The sequence below is a fragment of the Sycon ciliatum genome, chromosome 10, assembly GCF_964019385.1.
Source record: "Sycon ciliatum chromosome 10, ocSycCili1.1, whole genome shotgun sequence".
NCBI classification, from domain to species: Eukaryota; Metazoa; Porifera; class Calcarea; order Leucosolenida; family Sycettidae; genus Sycon; species Sycon ciliatum.
The window spans coordinates 24,553,643-24,572,890 of record NC_088652.1 but is presented as its reverse complement, the minus strand read 5'-3'; the positions used below and the strand labels follow the sequence as shown (position 1 = coordinate 24,572,890).

General features: G+C 45.4%; 1 protein-coding gene across 1 annotated transcript; it reads left to right on the top strand.

Annotated features, from left to right (window-relative positions):
* The first annotated feature begins 1,609 nt into the window (after window positions 1-1,609).
* Window positions 1,610-8,501, top strand: LOC135826249 (uncharacterized). Its single transcript, XM_065338878.1, has 2 exons — window positions 1,610-5,632; window positions 7,071-8,501. Exons 1-2 carry the CDS (start codon window positions 1,842-1,844, stop codon window positions 7,300-7,302), a joined length of 4,023 nt encoding a protein of 1,340 aa, XP_065194950.1. The 5' UTR covers window positions 1,610-1,841; the 3' UTR covers window positions 7,303-8,501.
* Window positions 8,502-19,248: the final 10,747 nt, after the last annotated feature.

Genomic DNA, 19,248 nt, shown 5'->3' with positions numbered 1-19,248 from the left:
ATGCTAAGAATGAGGCATTTCGGTGAATATTATTTCAAGTGGAAATACTGATCCCGGGAGGTACTACAAATAGGTACAATGAAAATCTGAAAAGGCCATGGTACTGTCGTTTTCCATGCTGCAAGCAGCTACATGTAGAAGGAAAAACAACAAGAAAGACGTTGTATCTCATGTACTGGACAAGCAGAGCTAACAGGAAAAGATCGTTCGTTAAAATACCTATACATACTGTCCTTGTGCGTGCGTGTGTGTGTGTGTGTGTGTGTGTGTGTGTGTGTGTGTGTGTGTGTGTGTGTGTGTGTGTGTGTGTGTGTGTGTGTGTGTGTGTGTGTGTGTGTGTGTGTGTGTGTGTGTGTGACTGCAGGGTAACTGCAGTTGGATCACGGGACGGATACCTGATGCCGTCAATCCTTTCTCTGCACCTTGTCATCACCCACTTACTGAGGTGTGGTGAGCCCATAAGTGGAATCATTTTCAAGTCCACCCAGAGTTTTAGGGATTTCAGGTGGTGTCGGCCGTTGGGCGGTTCAATAACCAATTGAGTCATCTTTCCAAGATTCCTTTTGAGTCTCTCTCCCCTCTCCCGGTGGGACTCACGTGACCAGTTTTGGCAGTGAGCAACAAGTACAGTACAGTACAAGTGAGTGTGTGTGTGTATGTGTGTGTGTGTGCATATCACTGTTTCTCTTCTCTAAAAACGTGTATGGCCTGAGAGTGTACGGGTGCACGGCTGCTGCGAAATCGGCCACGGCTTTGCAGGAACGAACACTGGCTGGCAGAGTGTTCAGCGCAGGTCCACGGAAGAACGGTCGGCGAGCGCATATTCGTCCTGGCCAGCGGCAGAATGAGCCTGGTGTTGGCTTGATGTCGAGTTGTGGCCGTGGCTGCGGGCGTCAGCTGCTTTGAAAGCGCTGTACTACATTGGCCGTTCAGGACTTGGACCGATAGCTAGACGCGTGGGGATAAAACACCCTTGTATGGAACAGTGCATTGCGGCTATCGGCCCAGAATCCCTTAACCCGCAGGTCGGGCCAGGCATCAGGATCAGTGTTGGCTGACCGATGGTGAAATGTTTCACGCATGCATACCGCTGCATTCCGTGGACGGTGTTGTACTGACGTACTGTACGTGTGTCATATGAATCGATTTTCCTTTTTCCCGTATCACGGCAAGCTCTCGGGGCCTTCTCTTTCCAGCGGGATGCACTGCCGTCGTGTAAATCGCCTCCCGTCGCGTCTATAACGACAACAGATGGTGCCAGGCGACCTCCATCTGTTACTCCTGGCGTTTGTTGATTACAATCTATTCGTTTTCAGGAGAAATACTGTACTGAACACGTACCACAGAACTGGGGTCATTTTATTATTGTCAACAGTCTGAAATAAGCGCCAGACGAGAACAGATGGCGTGGATTCAGGCTTCGCCGCCTGTTCCACGAAATCTCTATCGCAGTCTAGTAGGTCTAATCTATCAAATTTGAACGTACCGTGAAATACACAGCATGCAGCATTTCAATGAGTGTACGAGACGAGGAGCTGGTTCGCACAGCAACAGCGATAAGGATTTTCTGCTCTGTTTTCCTTGTATTCTAGGGTCAAAGCCAGCTAAGAGTCCTGCAATAGTGTTCTAGCGAGTCTCCAATCTTCTCAGCACATATCATAAGTTTTCACAAAAGGACCAGTCAATTCTGGTTCCCTATTGCTTCAGTCGTGCCAATCGTAAGAGAATCTCCTTCTCAAGCTGTGGAACTGAGGAGCATATTATTCTATGCTCTACATTCACGGTGGATCTGCACTTCTGAACGTGAAACCAGCTTGGAAAGAGAGAAGGCGGATTCAGGTATGGACGGACGGATAACAATCATCTGCATTTCGCTGGCGTCTTGGGTAGCGGTGACCTCTATCGAACTAGACTTTGTCCCACTACCTGAACCCCTTGAATCACTTACTGCAGATGCCAGTGAAAGCCTTAGCAGTAGGATCTATCCGTCCTATCCTTATGGCGACGTTCCACTGAGACTAGCTTTCAGTCCGCGAACCACTGTACTTATCAAGGATAACGTCCACAACGAGCCCCTGGAACGTGTTGTGGAATTTGTTTTGGATACCGACAACGTTTCACTCTGTACCATATTTGGTTCTTACTTTTCAACCGAAACTACATTGCAGAGCTGGAATTTCAAAACGTTTTTGGCTACTTTACCAGGTGGCCACCCTAGATGTCTTTGTCAGCAGACGATTCAGCCCAGTGTGACAACATCACCGGATCGGCGAATCTTAGTCTTCTATGGTTTTGGGGCGGGTCAATGCTCCAAGTTCATCGTTCTTTACAATGGTATTACAACCATCACCAGTGTACTCTCCACAACTGGCGAGAACGTTCCATGGGCATTCTCACCTGGTTTTGTTACTATCCCGACCAATACATCTTCGTCCATGTTCACACTCATATCATACGGAGGATCACATTGTAATACCTTCAGCGACAGTGAATGTGTTCGCTTCTCCACGGATATCTTCCAGGTCACAATCGACATATCAGACCCATCGGTACCAGTAAAGTGGATAAAATCGGAGCATCAGTTAGCAAATAACGGTACTAGCTCTCCAAGCCCCCGAGCAAGCCCAACTCTAATATCTATAAGTGATTCCCAGTTATTGCTGTTCGGTGGAGTGGAAGCACATGGATCTTCTCAAATAATCAAGGTACGAATGTTGAACGATTTCTGGATCTTCAATATTGAACAAGGCACATGGATCGAACTGAAATCCAATTTTCCATCTACCTACTCTACTGCGGGCGATAGGAGTATGATGAGGGAGTTTTTCAATACCTTACAGGCTGCTTATTTCAGCGCCTTCAGATCACTGATTGTGGCATACTCTGTTCCGCATGGTCCGTTTATCCTGTACATATGCGCACTGCCAACCCAAGACAATGACCCAGTTCACTGCGAAGCTAAAGGGAAACTTACAGACATATATATCGAGAACTATCCGCACGACATCCCTTGGTTTTCATTGTGGTCCGACCAGACCGACGAATTCCACATCGTGTTTCAAAGAATAAGAAGCACGACAAGTTTCACCTTGCATCAGTGCGTCAATTGTCAACCGAACACGTCTCAGCTATCGATTACGCCGAAGCCATATATTGATGTTCGAAGTTATTTTTCAGGTTTCCAGGGGTGCAGTACAGCACGTCCTCTGTCCTTACCCCTTTCCCAAAACATTTCAATATACATTTTCATTGGTTCGAACTGTCCAGAAAGAACAACATCCCGTTATGATATTCACTTTACTCCTTCGCAGAGACCATCCCCCATTGTTGTTTGGCACCTTTTATACGACCGATTAGGAAAATCAACAGTGATCGCCAAGTATCCCTCACCATCGCCTTTGCTCTATAATCGATGGGGTTGCACATTCACATCCGTACAGCCATTCATGGGAATTCTCTTTGGAGGTTCACAGAGAATACACAAAAGCTACGAGTACCTTAGTTCTACTTGGTGTTTGTATATCCAGGTTGATAGCCAAGCTCGAGATTCCACAGTCTACTGGCGACGCCTTACAACACATCAATCCCAGCCCAAACCAATGCCGCGAGAAGACCATGTGGCATGGAGACACAAGAGCACACATCTGGTGATACAGGGTGGGAAAAACCAGACACATGTTCACAACGACTTTTGGATACTTCAGATGACGGGTGAGCAGTCATGCTCGGGTGCTTGGACCCAACTGACTGATAATGTTTTCGGTGAGAAATTGCCGCGTCAGTACGGTCATTCAGCAACTACGTATGGTGATGACATCATTCTGTTTGGTGGCCAAAACGTAGGATATGAAGAAAGTCCAAGAAGCATCAACCGCACACGTGACGTTGGAGATAGGTTGGCAATGACTGATCACGTGTTGGTGATGTCGATTAAGAGCCTTTCTTTCATTCATCTCCGCAAGATTCCTTTGTCGCAACAAATTCCCTTGCGGTTCTTCCATTCTTTGTCTTCCTACTTGAACAATTCATTTTTACTACTAGGCGGTTTTTTTGCTTACGGAACGGTTTCAAAACGTCTGCGACCCACGAATGATGCATTCCTTTTTCAATTCCGTGGCCAGGAAGCGAAAACCACAGTTGAGGTTTTACACTTTTTCAACTTCACCATCTTTGGCCAACATGTGATCGATGACTTTGTCTTCTCAGGTGGGCGTGAATACGATCCCTTTGATCAAATTCAGGCAAGACAAAGCTTAACCTTTCTGACATTGAACAGGTTGGAAAATTGTCCATTGGGCTATGGATACTCGGAACACCGTTCCTGTGAGCCCTGTCCTATAGGGTACTACTCATCAAGTATTGTTGTGAACTGTACGAGATGTCCTGGTGATTTAACGACACAAGGTATTGGAGCCTGGAAATGCGATACTATATGTATGGACAGCTACTGCAATGGCCACGGTACATGCAAGCTGGATAGAGATGACAAGAAGTATTGCAACTGCAAGTTTGGATACCTGCCTGCCGACAACTGCCGCACACCGACCGTCTACCTTTCTCAGATGGCGGCGGTTATATTTTTCTTCGTACTTTCTTTGTGCATTGCGTTCTTCGTGAAGTTCATTCGAAAGCGTCGCGACTTGAGGATTACGGAAAGAGAGTTGCAACTTCAACATATTCGTCTCCAAAGGTCCCTGAGGAAACTTGCAGAACTGAATCGGGGAGCGCGAATTCAATGGAGGGACTTAAAAATCAACAAACGACTGGCATCGGGGACCTACAGCAAGGTGTATGTTGCAAAGCTCAGTGACATAGATGTTGTAGTCAAGAAACTTCCCAAGTGCTTCAATCGAACGCGATGGCGTACATCGCCTTTTGACACCTTCTTGGAGGAGGCTGAGACACTGCGATCTGTATGCCACCCTAATATTGTCCTCTTTATTGGAGCAGGGCAGGACACAGCGGACAAGTGCCCATTCTTGGTTATGGAGTACTTGCGACGAGGTTCCCTCTACGATAATCTGCATAATCCACGTGTCCAACTGGAACAAGAGGATATGCTCCGGTTTGCTCTGGACATCGCTCGTGGTATGCGATATCTGCATAGCTCTAATCCTCCACAGATTCACCGTGATCTAAAGAGTCCAAACCTCTTCGTCAGTAACAAGTGGGTGGTGAAAATCGGAGACTTGGAATTCACCAGATATCTTAACCTTATGGAAAGCGAAGATCGTTCGCAATCAGGGCAGCAATCCACTACCGGTGGCCAACCCAACGCTCAGGCAGAAAGCGTTCTTCACGATCATGCATCAGCAGGCAACAGCGAAAAAGAGGCACTGATTCAATCTAGGGATTCTGAATCCCAGAACCTTTCACATCTTACAATACACCAAAGGGATAGTGATACGGCCTGTCCACTTCCGCGCAATGAGAGACAATCGCAATCTCGTAATGATCATCATTGTCAGGATACAATGAGGACAGAAGACTCAGACAGTACTCTACATCACTGTTTCACGGCCTCACAGCTGCCATCACGAGTTGGAATGACGTGCCGTGTTGGAACTGACAGATGGAGAGCTCCAGAGACACTGTCTGAGAACAGTTACACGGAAAAATCAGATGTGTATAGGTAAGTTGATGTGATCTTAGATTATGTTTGTCCAATCCAATTACCAAGCGGTGCTTGAACTCAACGAACACATCCAAACTAATTCCGTTTTACCTAATTGTATTATTACAGAAGAAGGTATAAAAAGGTAGCATTCGGGTGGATAGCCAAGGATTTAACTTTAAAAGAAATAACCAAATTGTTACATGTTATCGATAGTTTATGCCCAGCACAAACAGCAATAAGAAATATTATTTTTGTAACATCCGTTTCTTTCTAAATTTATTAAAAGGTCACCTGTGCTCAGTGGTTAGAACATTGCTGGCTGCAAGCGAGGGTCCCTAGTTCGAATCCTGGTGGTGACGGTCCACTTTTCTTCACACTTCTCCCGTTTGTGTACCTGTTTATGTCTTTCCCTCAAACCTGTGAATATTAAAAGGTACTAGCATAGTTTTTAGGAGATACATTAAAACTGGTTCTGCAGGTTGCTTGTATGTGAGCTGAAGAGGACGCGACGTTTGTTCGTGGATTTCTGAGTCCTGGTTTTTGATGATTTGTGGTGAAGAGCTCGAAGTCTGTTGGATTCATTTCCGTGATGAGTTTTTCGTCTTCAAGCAGGTTATTTTAGAATATAAACATAAAAGGATCAGTTGGGGAAGTGAACTGCCTGAAAAGAGAAAAAATCGCCAGACCCACGAGAAAAAAATTAATCATTTCACGGTTCGCGTGAGTCTCGGCCAAAGGGAGAGTTTTCCACATCCGCAGGAACTCCACCACCCTCTTGGGTCAAGGCGCAGATGCAGCTCCTAAGCGGTGGGAGGTGAGTAGATCAGACCCACCACAATGTAATCAAACCCCAAAAATCCCATTCACTGCATCCATGTTTCCCTCGTGCCAGGTCACCAGTTTCTAATTAATTGTGGGTCACAGCACAACTGGAAAAAAATCCTTCCGCTTCCAAGCAGGATTTAGACCTGGTACCCTCTGTTTCTCAATCATTATCTTAGACCATCCCCCTATGCCTGCCTATTAAGAATAGCGTACTGATTTGTACCGAGTTCGAGTTCTCCTGTATATACTTACATGTCTTCTGCACGAGGGTGTGGCCGATTCTAGAGGCTGAAGAGTGTGTGTACTATAATATACAAGTAATATTATTGGGCATTGCAGAGTAAGTATTGCCAGGAAAATCGAGTGCCTATTTTGTCGTTACTCTGGAGAACGTAAAACGTCTGATGAACCTTTTCCATTAAAAATACTCCAATACTCCATATTTCTGGAACACCAGAACAGTGGTCGAGGATTTGTGTGTCGTTGTTCCCCTATGTGTGTATGCGTGTTTGTGTGTGTGTGTGTGTGTGTGTGTGTGTGTGTGTGTGTGTGTGTGTGTGTGTGTGTGTGTGTGTGTGTGTTTGCATGTTCGTGTGCTGGGTTTTCGTATGGTCTCTTTCTTTTATAGTTATGGCGTAGTTCTGTGGGAGATATCTACTCGTCAACTTCCCTACGCACATTTGAAGTTCCCGGAGGACATCCATCAAGAGATCATGGATGGAAACACGCCAGTCTTTCCTCCCACCACTCCCTACCCGTACCGTCACCTGGCTGAGAAATGCATGAGCGACGAACCACGTACTCGGCCCTCGTTTCAGCAGATATTTTATGAGCTTGAAGGTTTACAGGTATCGGAGTAACAAGAAGGATGTAAGGTTCATGTGTAACATGGTGCACGGTGAATATATTTCCTGCCCTCTCTCACCATTGCTGCTCCCACTACGTATCTGACAGGCTACAATAATAATAATAATCTGAAATGCTATTACAGAACATTGTACACGTGTAACTAGCACAACATCACACACTTTACTTATTGATGAGCTGTCTCACGAATCAACCCTGCACCATACTTCACACTCAGCACATTCAATTCCTTCACATAGCCCTAGAACGGCCAGCACTTTCAGTACTTCTAGAACAGCCCAACGGTGTCATTTGGCACCTGCATACATAAGGACCAATAGTATAGTTCTGCTTTCAGTGTACGCTATCACTAGTGGTCGGGCGAAACCCGCCGCCGTGTAGCCCAGTACATGGCTATAAAACGTCCAGTCTCTCCGGAGGCGTGGGTTCGAATCCCACCACTGTGACAGGTTACTTTTTTTTCATTTTTTTTCAACAATAGTTAATTTTTATTCTTCTTCTCTCAGGTACACACCTGGGATATAATTATTAGTAAAAGAAGAGCCGGCAAATAAATAGAATTTTCTCTCCAGTGCACACCTGGAGGTTGAATACTTCTTCTTCTCGTTTTTTGTCGTTGCTATAAATCCCTTGAAGAAGAGCCGGCAAATAAATAGGATTTTCTCTCCGGTGCACACCTGGAGGTTGAATACTTCTTCTTCTTCTCGCTTTTGTCGTTGCTATAAATCCCTTGAAATCAGCAGCAGCAGCTTTTATGCAACAGATGCCGTACGCTTACATACGGAGATACACTAAATATACATCAGGTAAAGTTTGCTGGCCTCGGCGGCCATTTGCGCGCCCTCGGTGGGCAGTGGGCAGTAGGCTAGTTAAGCCATTCGATCGCCCTCGGTGGGCAGTATGCTAGTTTAGCCCGCGGCGGGCCGCGATGGCCATTTGGGCGCCCTTGGCGGGCGGATGCTAGTTTCAGGCATGCATCTTTACTCAATCAATTATTATCAAAGAGCATATTCTTGAATATTTGAATTGTCCGAAAGAAATCATGGCAACCCCCAACCCAATGTGTCTATTGTATGTTTGTGCACGCCATAGTGAGCTGTACGTTGTGCGGGTGTCTGCGTGTCAGAGCATGGGTACACCAGTGGCGTGTGCGTGCATGTGTGCGCTTGTGTCTGTCTGCATGAGTGCACGAGTGCCCAAGCTGGGCGTGCGGGTGCACTTGGAGGTGCTTGCATGTTGACGGGTGCAGGGGTTAATGGCATTTTTTAAAGGATTGGGACGGTATACCCTCCAATAAGGAGTGTTTACCTGATTTGTTGATGTGTTAGTGGCAGGGAGTGGTTAGTAATGCTTCGATGGGTGAAAACTCTAAAATGCAGAATTGAGACCTCCAGATACGGGGTCGACTTATAACCGGGGTCGACTTACAACCGGTAAAATACAATACATGTCAATCCGGCAATGTCCTTCACAGCTGAGACTTTCGGCTTGTGTTTGTCTTGGTTGCGCTCACCTTCCTCTTCCATGTTATTTCTTACTGATAACCTTCCAAGCTGGATGTCTATTGGAGTGCGCATCCACTTTTTGCTACAGCTGATTGCCAGTTAGTGGTAGAATGTCAGTACCATTGGTCAGTGTCGTGCAATGTTATCGCATGACGTAACTGGTAGTGTTAGTGGACATTACCGGTATAGCGTAACCTGTAGTTCCTTGTTCCTCATTTTTTATTGTAAATTAATAACAGATACTGACAGTAGAAAGGAAGAGGACATGTGGAAACCAGTTAATAGTAACTCTCCACCACTGTAACTAGATACTATTATACAGTCAGAAAGTGCAACAACTAGGCACAAAACTGACAGAGTACTGAGACATTCGACGTCCTGACACCTAGCTTCAACACATCTCCGTAGCGCTAACCGACAGCCTTCCAACTTGGAAGGTTCAAGGTTATGGAAAGACCAAAGAGGGGAAGGCAAGCGCAACGAAAACAGTGGTGGAGAGTTACTCCTAACTCGTTTCCATTTGTCCTTTTCCTTTCTACTTTTATTATTGGCTCAATACCCGAGTTTCAAGATACTGACAGGTACATATTTCCATAAACATCGCCGTTCGCAGTGTCTGCTCTAGGATTGTAGGACAGCTGGGTACACCTGTACCTGGCGCAACCATTACAACCGGGTCGGAGCCGGGTTCACATGTAGTAGTACCGGTAGTAGTGGTAGGAGTAGAATTTATTATTTGGATAGGTACCTGGCGCTGTCTCACCAGCCACGTCACATGCTTTAACTGGTTGGTTGGTTTATTTTAATTCGGACAATAAATGGGAACTAGGCTCAATGACAAATAGGCGAATGGATAAGCTGCATTTAGAAAAGAGAGGACAGGAATTAGAAAATTACGAAAGAAGAAGAATTATCTGACACATACTGAATCAACTTTATGCCGATGATATCACACTCTATATCAGGCACAAGTCCATCCAGATCATCACAACCCAGCTGAGTGCTGACCTTGCCGCTCTGGATCGCTACCTAGATCAGAAGGGACTGGTGTTAAACCCGTCCAAGACTCAGTTTGTCCTGCTCAGGCGACCGGGCAAGGAGCTGCCACCTGGCACCGCAGTCAACTGCCGGGGCACTTTCATAGCCCCATCTGCTTACGCTCGGTACTTAGGAATACTGGTTGACGAACATCTGTCTTTCTCAACCCAAGTGGATGCAGTATGTGCAACTGTCAATAGGAAGGTCGGAGCATTTGTCCATGCAAAGCAGAATATCAGCATTTTTGGCAAACGACTGTTCTATTTATCGATCATTCAGTCCACATTTGAGTTTGGCAGCACTGCATATATTCATTGCTTATCACAAACCCTATATGACAAGCTTCTTACTGCCAGCCGCGTAGCATTAAAGAGAATATTTTCGTTGGATAGAATGACTCCCACCACTCTTCTATACAGTCATACTAACTTGTACGCCCTTGAGAAACGCCTCAACTTCAAAACCTATGTATTTGTTTACCGCTGCCTGAATGGACTTGCTAGTCCTCTTCTGCGAGACCGCTTTACCTTGCGCGCCCATGGTGCTCGCACTGCAGCCACCACCCGTGGCCAAGTCTCTGCTGCTCTTGTTCTGCCCCCCGCTAACACCCGATATGGCTTTAGTGCAATTTCTTATTTGGGCGCTGCCAGGTGGAATACACTTCCACCGGCTTGCCGCATGTCTAGTTCACCAGCTGAATTTCGCTCATCCATCAAATTATACCTAGGGTTCCCTGTAAAAAGGCGCCGACGCCTGTTGGGAATTCCCTAGTAAAAGAAGAATAAATAATAATATGTAAATAATCGACGCGGAGACAACAATTTTATAATAGCTATAAAGAGAACAAATTCTGCTGTCATCGCCACACTACAACAAAGTCATGAAGGTTTACCAAAATCGATTTTCTTGTCACAATCATCAGTGGAAAGCCGTGACTGAAGAATAACCATGCCAAATCAATAATTTATATACATTCAATAATGTGTTACGAGAACAAAACAAAGTGCTAAAAATAGAATGAGGGAAGGTGAGACAATAGAAGTAAAGTGAGAGCTAAGTGCAACAGGGGTGAGGAACTAATTACAACGCTAGAACTGTGTAGTGAGACAAACAATCATGCTGTGCACCTACGAAAACAATCTTAACGCAACTACATGTTTCTTCTGCTTACAAAGATCAGGCTTATGCAAACGAATACAAACAGCCTCAAGTACTTTCAACTGACTAGCGTACCGTGCACGACAAAGAACAGAAAAACTAAAATCATCATACACCTGCAGACACTTAGGGTGAGACATCAGATGAAGAAAAACGGCAGACTTCTTACGATCACAATCACCATCCGATTCCTCGTCTCCACCAACCGCAACCTCGTCCCCCGTCTCATCTTCCAACTCGTCCTCAGTGTCGTCCTCCGTGTCATTCTCCTCATCACCACCGATCGGTCCCAGGCTCGCTTCACGTTGCTGAACCTCTGTTCGTTGACTCCTCCTTTGATCTTGATGGTAATTTGTTACCATTGTTGTTGTTGTCATTGTTGTTGTTCCTGTTGTTGCTAAATCTTCTGTTCCCAGTGTCTTCGCCGGTGCTTGACATCCAGTACTGTAATAATTCATTGAATAATTAGCCGTTGATCGTCTAGGTCTTTGTCTCACCTTCCCTCATTCTATTTTTAGCACTTTGTTTTGTTCTCGTAACACATTATTGAATGTATATAAATTATTGATTTGGCATGGTTATTCTTCAGTCACGGCTTTCCACTGATGATTGTGACAAGAAAATCGATTTTGGTAAACCTTCATGACTTTGTTGTAGTGTGGCGATGACAGCAGAATTTGTTCTCTTTATAGCTATTATAAAATAATAATATAATAATAATAATACAAGCCATGTAGTCAGTCCTTTCGGAGTTCGTAAGTGTAAAGTACCAACCGGGTCGCAGGTGACCTGGTGCTATATTTTCAACCGGGTCCAAGCGCCGCCCAACCGGGTGGATTACCCAGCTCACCCGGCGCTGGAGCAGACACTGGTTCGCTCTTGAATTCTTCACTAGTAGGCCCTGAGATTACAATACAAGATGAGCAGGCAAACGAAAGAGCTATGCGCTGCGACCAGTAAGGGGTTGGGACTATCTGTAACCCGAAAAGTACGAAAAACGTGACCGTGTAGATACAGTGCTGCGAAATAGACTGTTCGTTGCAGCCAGACTAGTGCAGCTATTCTGCATACAGCCTTTAGTAGCTCGTTTCCTAAGCATCCACTGCAGTAGAAGAAATTTGGAAATTACACTTTTTTTCGGGTTGCAATGGAGACTCAATGAGCGTATCAATAGCCCCCCATATGCTTAGTGCATAAGAAAACAATAGAAACAGAATGGCAGGCGGGGGGGGGGGCTTCAAAGGAAATGTGCGGAACCCTCAGTATTGAATACGGTGTACTACACAAATCACCAGTGCGTTGTCGACTCGATGCACTTCCTACACTTTACTTCACAGTACAAGTAATTGCCCTGGAATCCGTACCTCATGTCGTAGAGCAGGTTGTAACATATAGAGCTTCTCATGCTAACATTTCATTTGGTTTTCATTCGAAAATTTGCGTAGAAACTGCTCAAGCCAGCAGAAGACGAGGACGCATACTTATGAGAGTGAGCGACACATTCGGATATCGTACGTGCTTGGTGACAGTTTAAAGTTTCCACTGGCCACTGGCTTAGCAGAGTATTTTTCTACGGAGATTCTCCGCGCAGGTCATATCCGTCATGTTCATTTATAGTTCGGTCTATTTTTGTGCTGTTGGGATGTAGAATGTGCGTACCATCCTTCCTTGGCATCCTCTCTCTCGTGTCCATGACCCTTACGCGTGACGCTTCATCACCTCTGAGCTGCCTTGGTTCCGAAGCAGAAACCTGCAGAAGGCCGGCAAGATAAGTTTGGCAGCGTTGATGTTGCCCCACGCACACCCTGTGTCGAATCCCGGTACAACAATAATCGTGTACTCACTGAATAATACTGAACAGCAAGCAAAGGTGTTCAACAGCACCATCTGTGTGGGTAAAATATTCTAGTCAATGTTTCCGGTTTCGATCGTGGGCTAAGTCAAATCCAGTTGGGTAACGCCAATCATAAGAGTCGTCTCTATTCTCCCTGCTGCCATTTTCCCATTCATAACGCATCTTTAAAGTTTCGTTTGTGGTCACATACACCGCTCGCTTACTCGTAGTAAAAGCTCTTTTCGTCGACTCTCTTTGCTTTCGGTAAACCGTTTTCTTTCGAATACCAAAGAGTCAATGGTATGTGGTGTAAGCCACGCAGGATACCTGGACTTTTTAGTGTGGCTTGTTCTGCTGTCGGCACAGTGCGATGCGTGGCAGGTATGCTTCACGGACAAGTCATGGAGGGCATTCGGTTGAAAGTGAAATCAGTATTACTAGAGAACAGTTTTTTCAAAAACTTTGAAGCTCCAATTTAACAATGAGATCATTTCATTAAACATCCACTTCATCGCGTACAACGATTGTTTTCCATTTTTCTCCCAGTAGGGCGCCAGTAGGGAAAGTTTGGAAACAATCGCCGTACGTGGTATAGCCGACGACTGTTCGTGTGTATCACTGCTAAGAGTTGCAGTGAAATGGTGACAGTAGGTTGAACATTAGGGCCCCCAACAGGGCACCCAACACTGCACTCAACTGGTTACCCAAGAGACACACAGGAGGGTTAATATACGAGTTCGTCGTTTCACCAGGTTCTAGCTAAATCCAATCCTGGGAAGATTTGGGATTTCACCGCTGGCGACCAAGAACATTAATTCCTCAGTAACATTCGGGCACGATGGAGTCTCCGGTGCAAGACAATAGCCACACCAGAGTATGGAGCATGTGTGCGCTTTTACCTCTTCCAGAAGATACGCTTTGCAGGATCTTTGTGTAACAGTTTTACCTGCTATTCACACTCCTACCCCCTCTATCCACGGCCCTTCGGCCTATAACCTACCATCCCGCCTATCTAGTTGACACCTTTACATCATAATAACCCTGTGCAAAACGAATACAGAACATTCTTTTCCTCAACCCGCAGTAGCCGGTTACACTCTGGCACACGGTTCCAACCCGTGGACAGACCTCGGGTTAACCCTTTGCACGCCAGCGTCGCATATACGCGACGCTCAGAATGACGCTTAGATAGGTGCCTTGCTTATCTAGTTGACACCTTTACATCATAATAACCCTGTGCAAAACGAATACAGAACATTCTTTTCCTCAACCCGCAGTAGCCGGTTACACTTTGGCACACGGTTCCAACCCGTGGACAGACCTCGGGTTAACCCTCTGCACGCCAGCGTCGCATATACGCGACGCTCAGAATGACGCTTAGATAGGTTTTTTTTTTTTTTTTTTTTTTTTTTTTTACTATATTCACATAACCAGCTCGAAAAGAATAAGGAAAGACAATAGGTACTTGCTTTACGGAATGCCAGTCGCATTTTGAAACGCTGCGTCGAGCAGGCTGTCTAGTTGCCGCAATTCTCTCTAAGTATATACACATGTTTTGTTTATAGTGAAGAAAAGACAAAGGATCTACAAGATACGCTATTATGTCCAATAAAATCACCAGTTCTTGACAATCAGATCATGCGATAACATTGCACGACACTTTCATAGTTCATGTTCGCTTAGCTTCCCCTCCATCTGATCTTTGAATATTTAGAGCCGCGCTGGTTGTGTGGTATGTTGCCTTGTGTCGAAACGTCGTTTGAACGTAATGTCAAATGGTCTTGCCAGTATCGTCATCGACACGCATGTACATCCACCAACGTCCTTCACAACTGAGCCTATCAGCGTGTGCTTGTTTTGATTGCGCTCACTTTCACCTCCTATGTTATCATAATAACTTAGAATATTCCAAGTTGAAGGGCTTTTGAGTGCTAAAGTTCATAGCCAGATAGTGGTTGAGCGCCAGAACTGTCGGTCAGTGTTGTGCAATGTTATTGCACCAGCTGATGGTTTAGAAAATGGTGGCTTTAGTGGACATCATAGTGTTACTTATAGTTCCTTGGTTCTATTCTTTTCTATAAAATAATAATCATTAGCTCTCCATCCGGCCTGGAATGCCTTGCAGTGAGGCGCAAGAACATTTAAATCATGTCCAGAGGGCCAGCATAGTGGCAGGAGTGTGTGGTGAAAATTTCACCACACACTCAAATCTATTGAGAGACAACAAAGTTACGGTCAATTGAACGCCATATGAAATTTATGGGTATGCTGCTACCTTGGTAGCAGCCTACCGAAAACTTCGCTGAAAAATCGAATTTGTAAATTCATATCGAGTGCTACATCAGGTGAAAGAGCATGAATAGCTGCAAAATCTCTGAAAATTTTGTCTCGATCTGACCAGCCGTTCAAGAGTTATGGCCGAAAATGTGCCCTTGCAAATGCACGCAGCAGCAGCTTTTGCCAGAACCCTCGTGAGGTTGCAGATACATGTACATTACATATGTACATTTTTGTAGTTGGCGTTGATTTAGTTAATTTGGCAAGTTTGAGTCGTATCAAGAAGTCAGGTAGGATTCAGTACTAGGCAGTAGTGGAACGTGAGTGATAGTTTTTGCCGATTTTTGAGGATATCCTGGATTTGGTGTGCAGCGCTGTGGAAATGGCTTGCTGTGGAGGGCCCGGCACTGGATTTTGTATCAAAAGCCTAGTTCACATTCGACGGGGCGCGACGGGACGCGACGTAAGGATCGACGGGAAGCGACGGGACGGTCTGACGGCGTCCAATGTGAACACCAGGAACGGGACCGCAACCGTACTACCGTACAGATCGGGAAGGTACGCTTTCCAACGGCCAAAGAGAGTTGGAAATCTTGTGTCTTTGTGGGTAACCTGAACATTTGGGCTCATGCAAAATCGCACCGATTTTGGGATTTCCCCACAACTTTTTGCGTCCGCAAAAATGTTGTGCTGGACCGCATTCCTGTCACTTCGCAGTGGCTTTTCGTTGGTGCAGTTTGTATCCCACCCTCCCACCCCTGACTTCTGGGTGTGTGTTTATCGATATATTATCGTATTGGTTTTTCTTATTGGCCATGTGGCTGTTGCAGTTACGACTGCTTTTCTTTTTTAGTTAAAAAACGTAGGGGTGGTGTGTGCGTCGTGGGCCATTGTATGGTTACATACAGCTTCAGATTGTATGGCTAGTGACAGGGGGGTTGAGTCTGCAGGGGAAGAATACAGTGATTGAACTGAAGCTGGATGATGACCGTGTGGTGAGTGTGTGGGGGGTTCGAGATGCCGTCCTGGGGCAGGGATGTCGGTCCTTTAGCTTGGACGGGTGTTGTTACATTCATTGTAACATTTTGTCGTTTTCTGTGTGTTTTGCTGTGCGACTATAGTAGCAGCAGTGTCTTGTGCTAATTTTTCTTATGATATCAGGCCCTATGCGTACAATAATTCAAAAAAGAAAAGAAAAGAAAAAAAAATCAGGAAGGAGATATAATAATATCAATAATAAAGCCATTGCCGAGCCACCGTGCTCACAGCAGAGACTTCTGTGTATGTTATTGTTGTGAAGTGGACCACAAAGACGCGACGGGAAGAGTTGGATCGATCCAACTTTTCATACCGTAGACGGGCGTAGACGGGGACGCAAGCGTACAAAAAGGCTGCAATTCGAGTGTGAACAGGAGACGGCGTCGTGCGCCGACTACTCCCGATTCGTACTTGGATATTTTTAGCATTTCGAACACTGCGCTTCCCATGATAACTCACAGAATGGCTAGCACGACTTGAGTTGAATTTTAGCAACATAAGATCTCATGTCACTTATTGTATTTAGGGATAGTTTAGAAGCGTGACAGACGAACTATTCTATCATTTCCTGGGGCTATTATTTGAATGCCACAACTTTCAGGGCTAATTTTTTGGTCTTCATGAAAAACTGGTATTGCGAACTTGATTCCGCTTCTTTCAAGGAGAAATAATTGAAAAGAAGTCCCGAAAAACGAGAAATTAGGTCCGAAAGTCACCCCGTCACGAACCGTGCCTTATGACTCGCGCCGTTCGACGTTGAACGTCGCAACGACTGCTGCATGTCGTGTCGTACGAATCGTACAGGATTTTAGGGTTGGTTCACATAAGCAAAATCGGCGCCGCAAGACATCGGCGGTGAGCAAGCTCCCGATCCGTTGCGCCTACGGTTCGAGTACCAAATCTACTACAAAGTAGTAGAGAATGTGCCAAAATGCTACGACAGGTTTGCCAATTGAAGTTTGAATTCTATGTTTCTTCTGTAGTTCAAGGTCTTTCGGTGATGGCCACTCGGTGCTACCTTTTACTGGAGATCATGAAACTACTTCTACACATTATATTGCAGTCTAGTAAGCGATTGTGTCGAAATTATGCTTGCAAACGTCGATGAAGTCACAAGAACTTGCCAATGTATCCATTATAATTTTATATTTGTTTCAATTGTATTTGTCTCATAAGTTGCACAATGGTCAAGCAGATCATCCGAGAAGGACGGGCTGGTATCCTGACTTATTTGCCGCCTTGAAGCGACTACAAGAATGGCGAACGGACCTCTTCTCTAGCTTCAATTTAGGAAAATTTAGGACAAGTATTGGTTTGATATTCTGACAAAGTCTGGCTCCCGGCAGCCGGCGATCACCGGCGCGAACGGTTCACAAACCACTTTTGGTCAAAATCGTACGGGATCGGCGCCGGGGCAGATCGCAAGAGTTGGACACTGTCCAACTTTGCCGGCGGTCCCTTGCGATATTTTACCGTATGATTTTGTTACGACTGCACTGGTTCACACAATCGCAATGCGCCGGGAGAGGTTGCAAGAAGCCCACCGCCGGTGACTCCCGGCGCGTACCGGCGATATATGAACCAACCCTTACAGCTCACCCCAGCCCTTCCGACAAGCCCTCACGTCCCGTACCGTCGGCGTTGGGTCGAATGTGAACTAGGCTAAAGGTACGACCTCGTAGCACGTGCTAAACCTAAAAAAATCAAAAATTGACTTGCGTCTGTGGGAGTCTGTGAGAGAAAGCCCACTCGTTCCGTTGTGACAGATTCCACGGCCACGTTGAGGGGCCTATCCCACCACCCATGGCTCCTTCTGGACTTGTTTTAGGTTTGGATCCCGCGCAAGGACAGAATGGGTACGTAAATGTTTAAAAAATTGTAAATGCATTTTTTGGCTCCTGGCTGCCTCGCACACCGTGGCACTAAATCATGTCCATAGTGGCAGGAGTGTGTGGTGAAAATTTGACTCAAATCCATTTAGAGACACCAAATTTACGGTCAATTGAATGCCATATGAAATTTATGGGGAGGCTGCTACCTTAAGGTGGCAGACTACCCAACAATTCGCTGAAACATCGAATTTGTAAATTCGTATTGAGTGCTACGTCAGTTGAAAGAGCATGATTAGCTGCAAATTCTCTGAAAATTGTGTTCCAATCTGACCAGCCGTTCAAGAGTTATGGCCGAAAGTGTTTATGGCCGAAAGTGTGCCCTTGCAAGGAAAGATTTTTGTTGCACGCTGTCATTTGTTGGCAGCAGTGTATTTGAATATGAGCAGACCGTGCGCAACTTGTCGTATCATGGAAACACGCGAAAGTATGCAGAATTGTATATTGCATGCAAAATGTGTAGTCTGAATGCAGGCATGGAAAAATGTTGCCTTTTAGGTTTTATGTGATTTTGTACTGGATTTTCTATGTACGTAGTCTGATGAGGGCCTTACCGATAATTCGGCAGGGATGGTTTCTATCCGGGCCGATTAGTATATTATCTATTTACTGAACAATCGCATGTATTTGTAATCATATTTTTTACCGAAGCCGCGGACGGCTTGCGGGGGGGGGGGTAAAACAACGCGTTTTTTTGTGCATAAAATGAATTAAAAGCTAGGGCATAAATTGCCTGCGATGGGAAAAGAGAGGGCACTAAATACTTGTAAATTTACATGCGAAATTTTAAATATTTCCCGTGTCACTGTGAAGTCGAATGAGGAAATGAAGAAGAAGAAAACTGGGCTAGCGACTTCAATACATGCACGAAGTGGTATGCTGTGACTCGATAAATTGCAAATCTATAAAACAGCGTGGGGGAAGTTGAATACTTGTCGAAGGGGAAGGGAGATCGAGTTTACCGCTCGACTTCTGACACTCATCTCCGACATACTTTAGAAAATAGATCGCAACGAATCACATATTGAAGGAAGCTCCAATGGGACAATGGCGCACGTACGAAATAAAAAGCTGATTAGCGAGAGAAATAAAAATATGTGCAGACAATGAGTATTTGTGATGACATAATTCATTGATCATCAGCATACGCGTCAGTTTGATTACAGTCTTCTGCACTTGATCTGGCGATCCACGTAGTCC

Coding starts and splice junctions, on each gene's coding strand:
- LOC135826249 (XM_065338878.1), top strand. CDS start 1,842: ATGGACGGACGGATAACAATCATCTGCATTTCGCTGGCGTCTTGGGTA. Junction 5,633..7,070: donor GAAAAATCAGATGTGTATAG/GTAAGTTGATGT, acceptor TTTCTTTTATAG/TTATGGCGTAGTTCTGTGGG.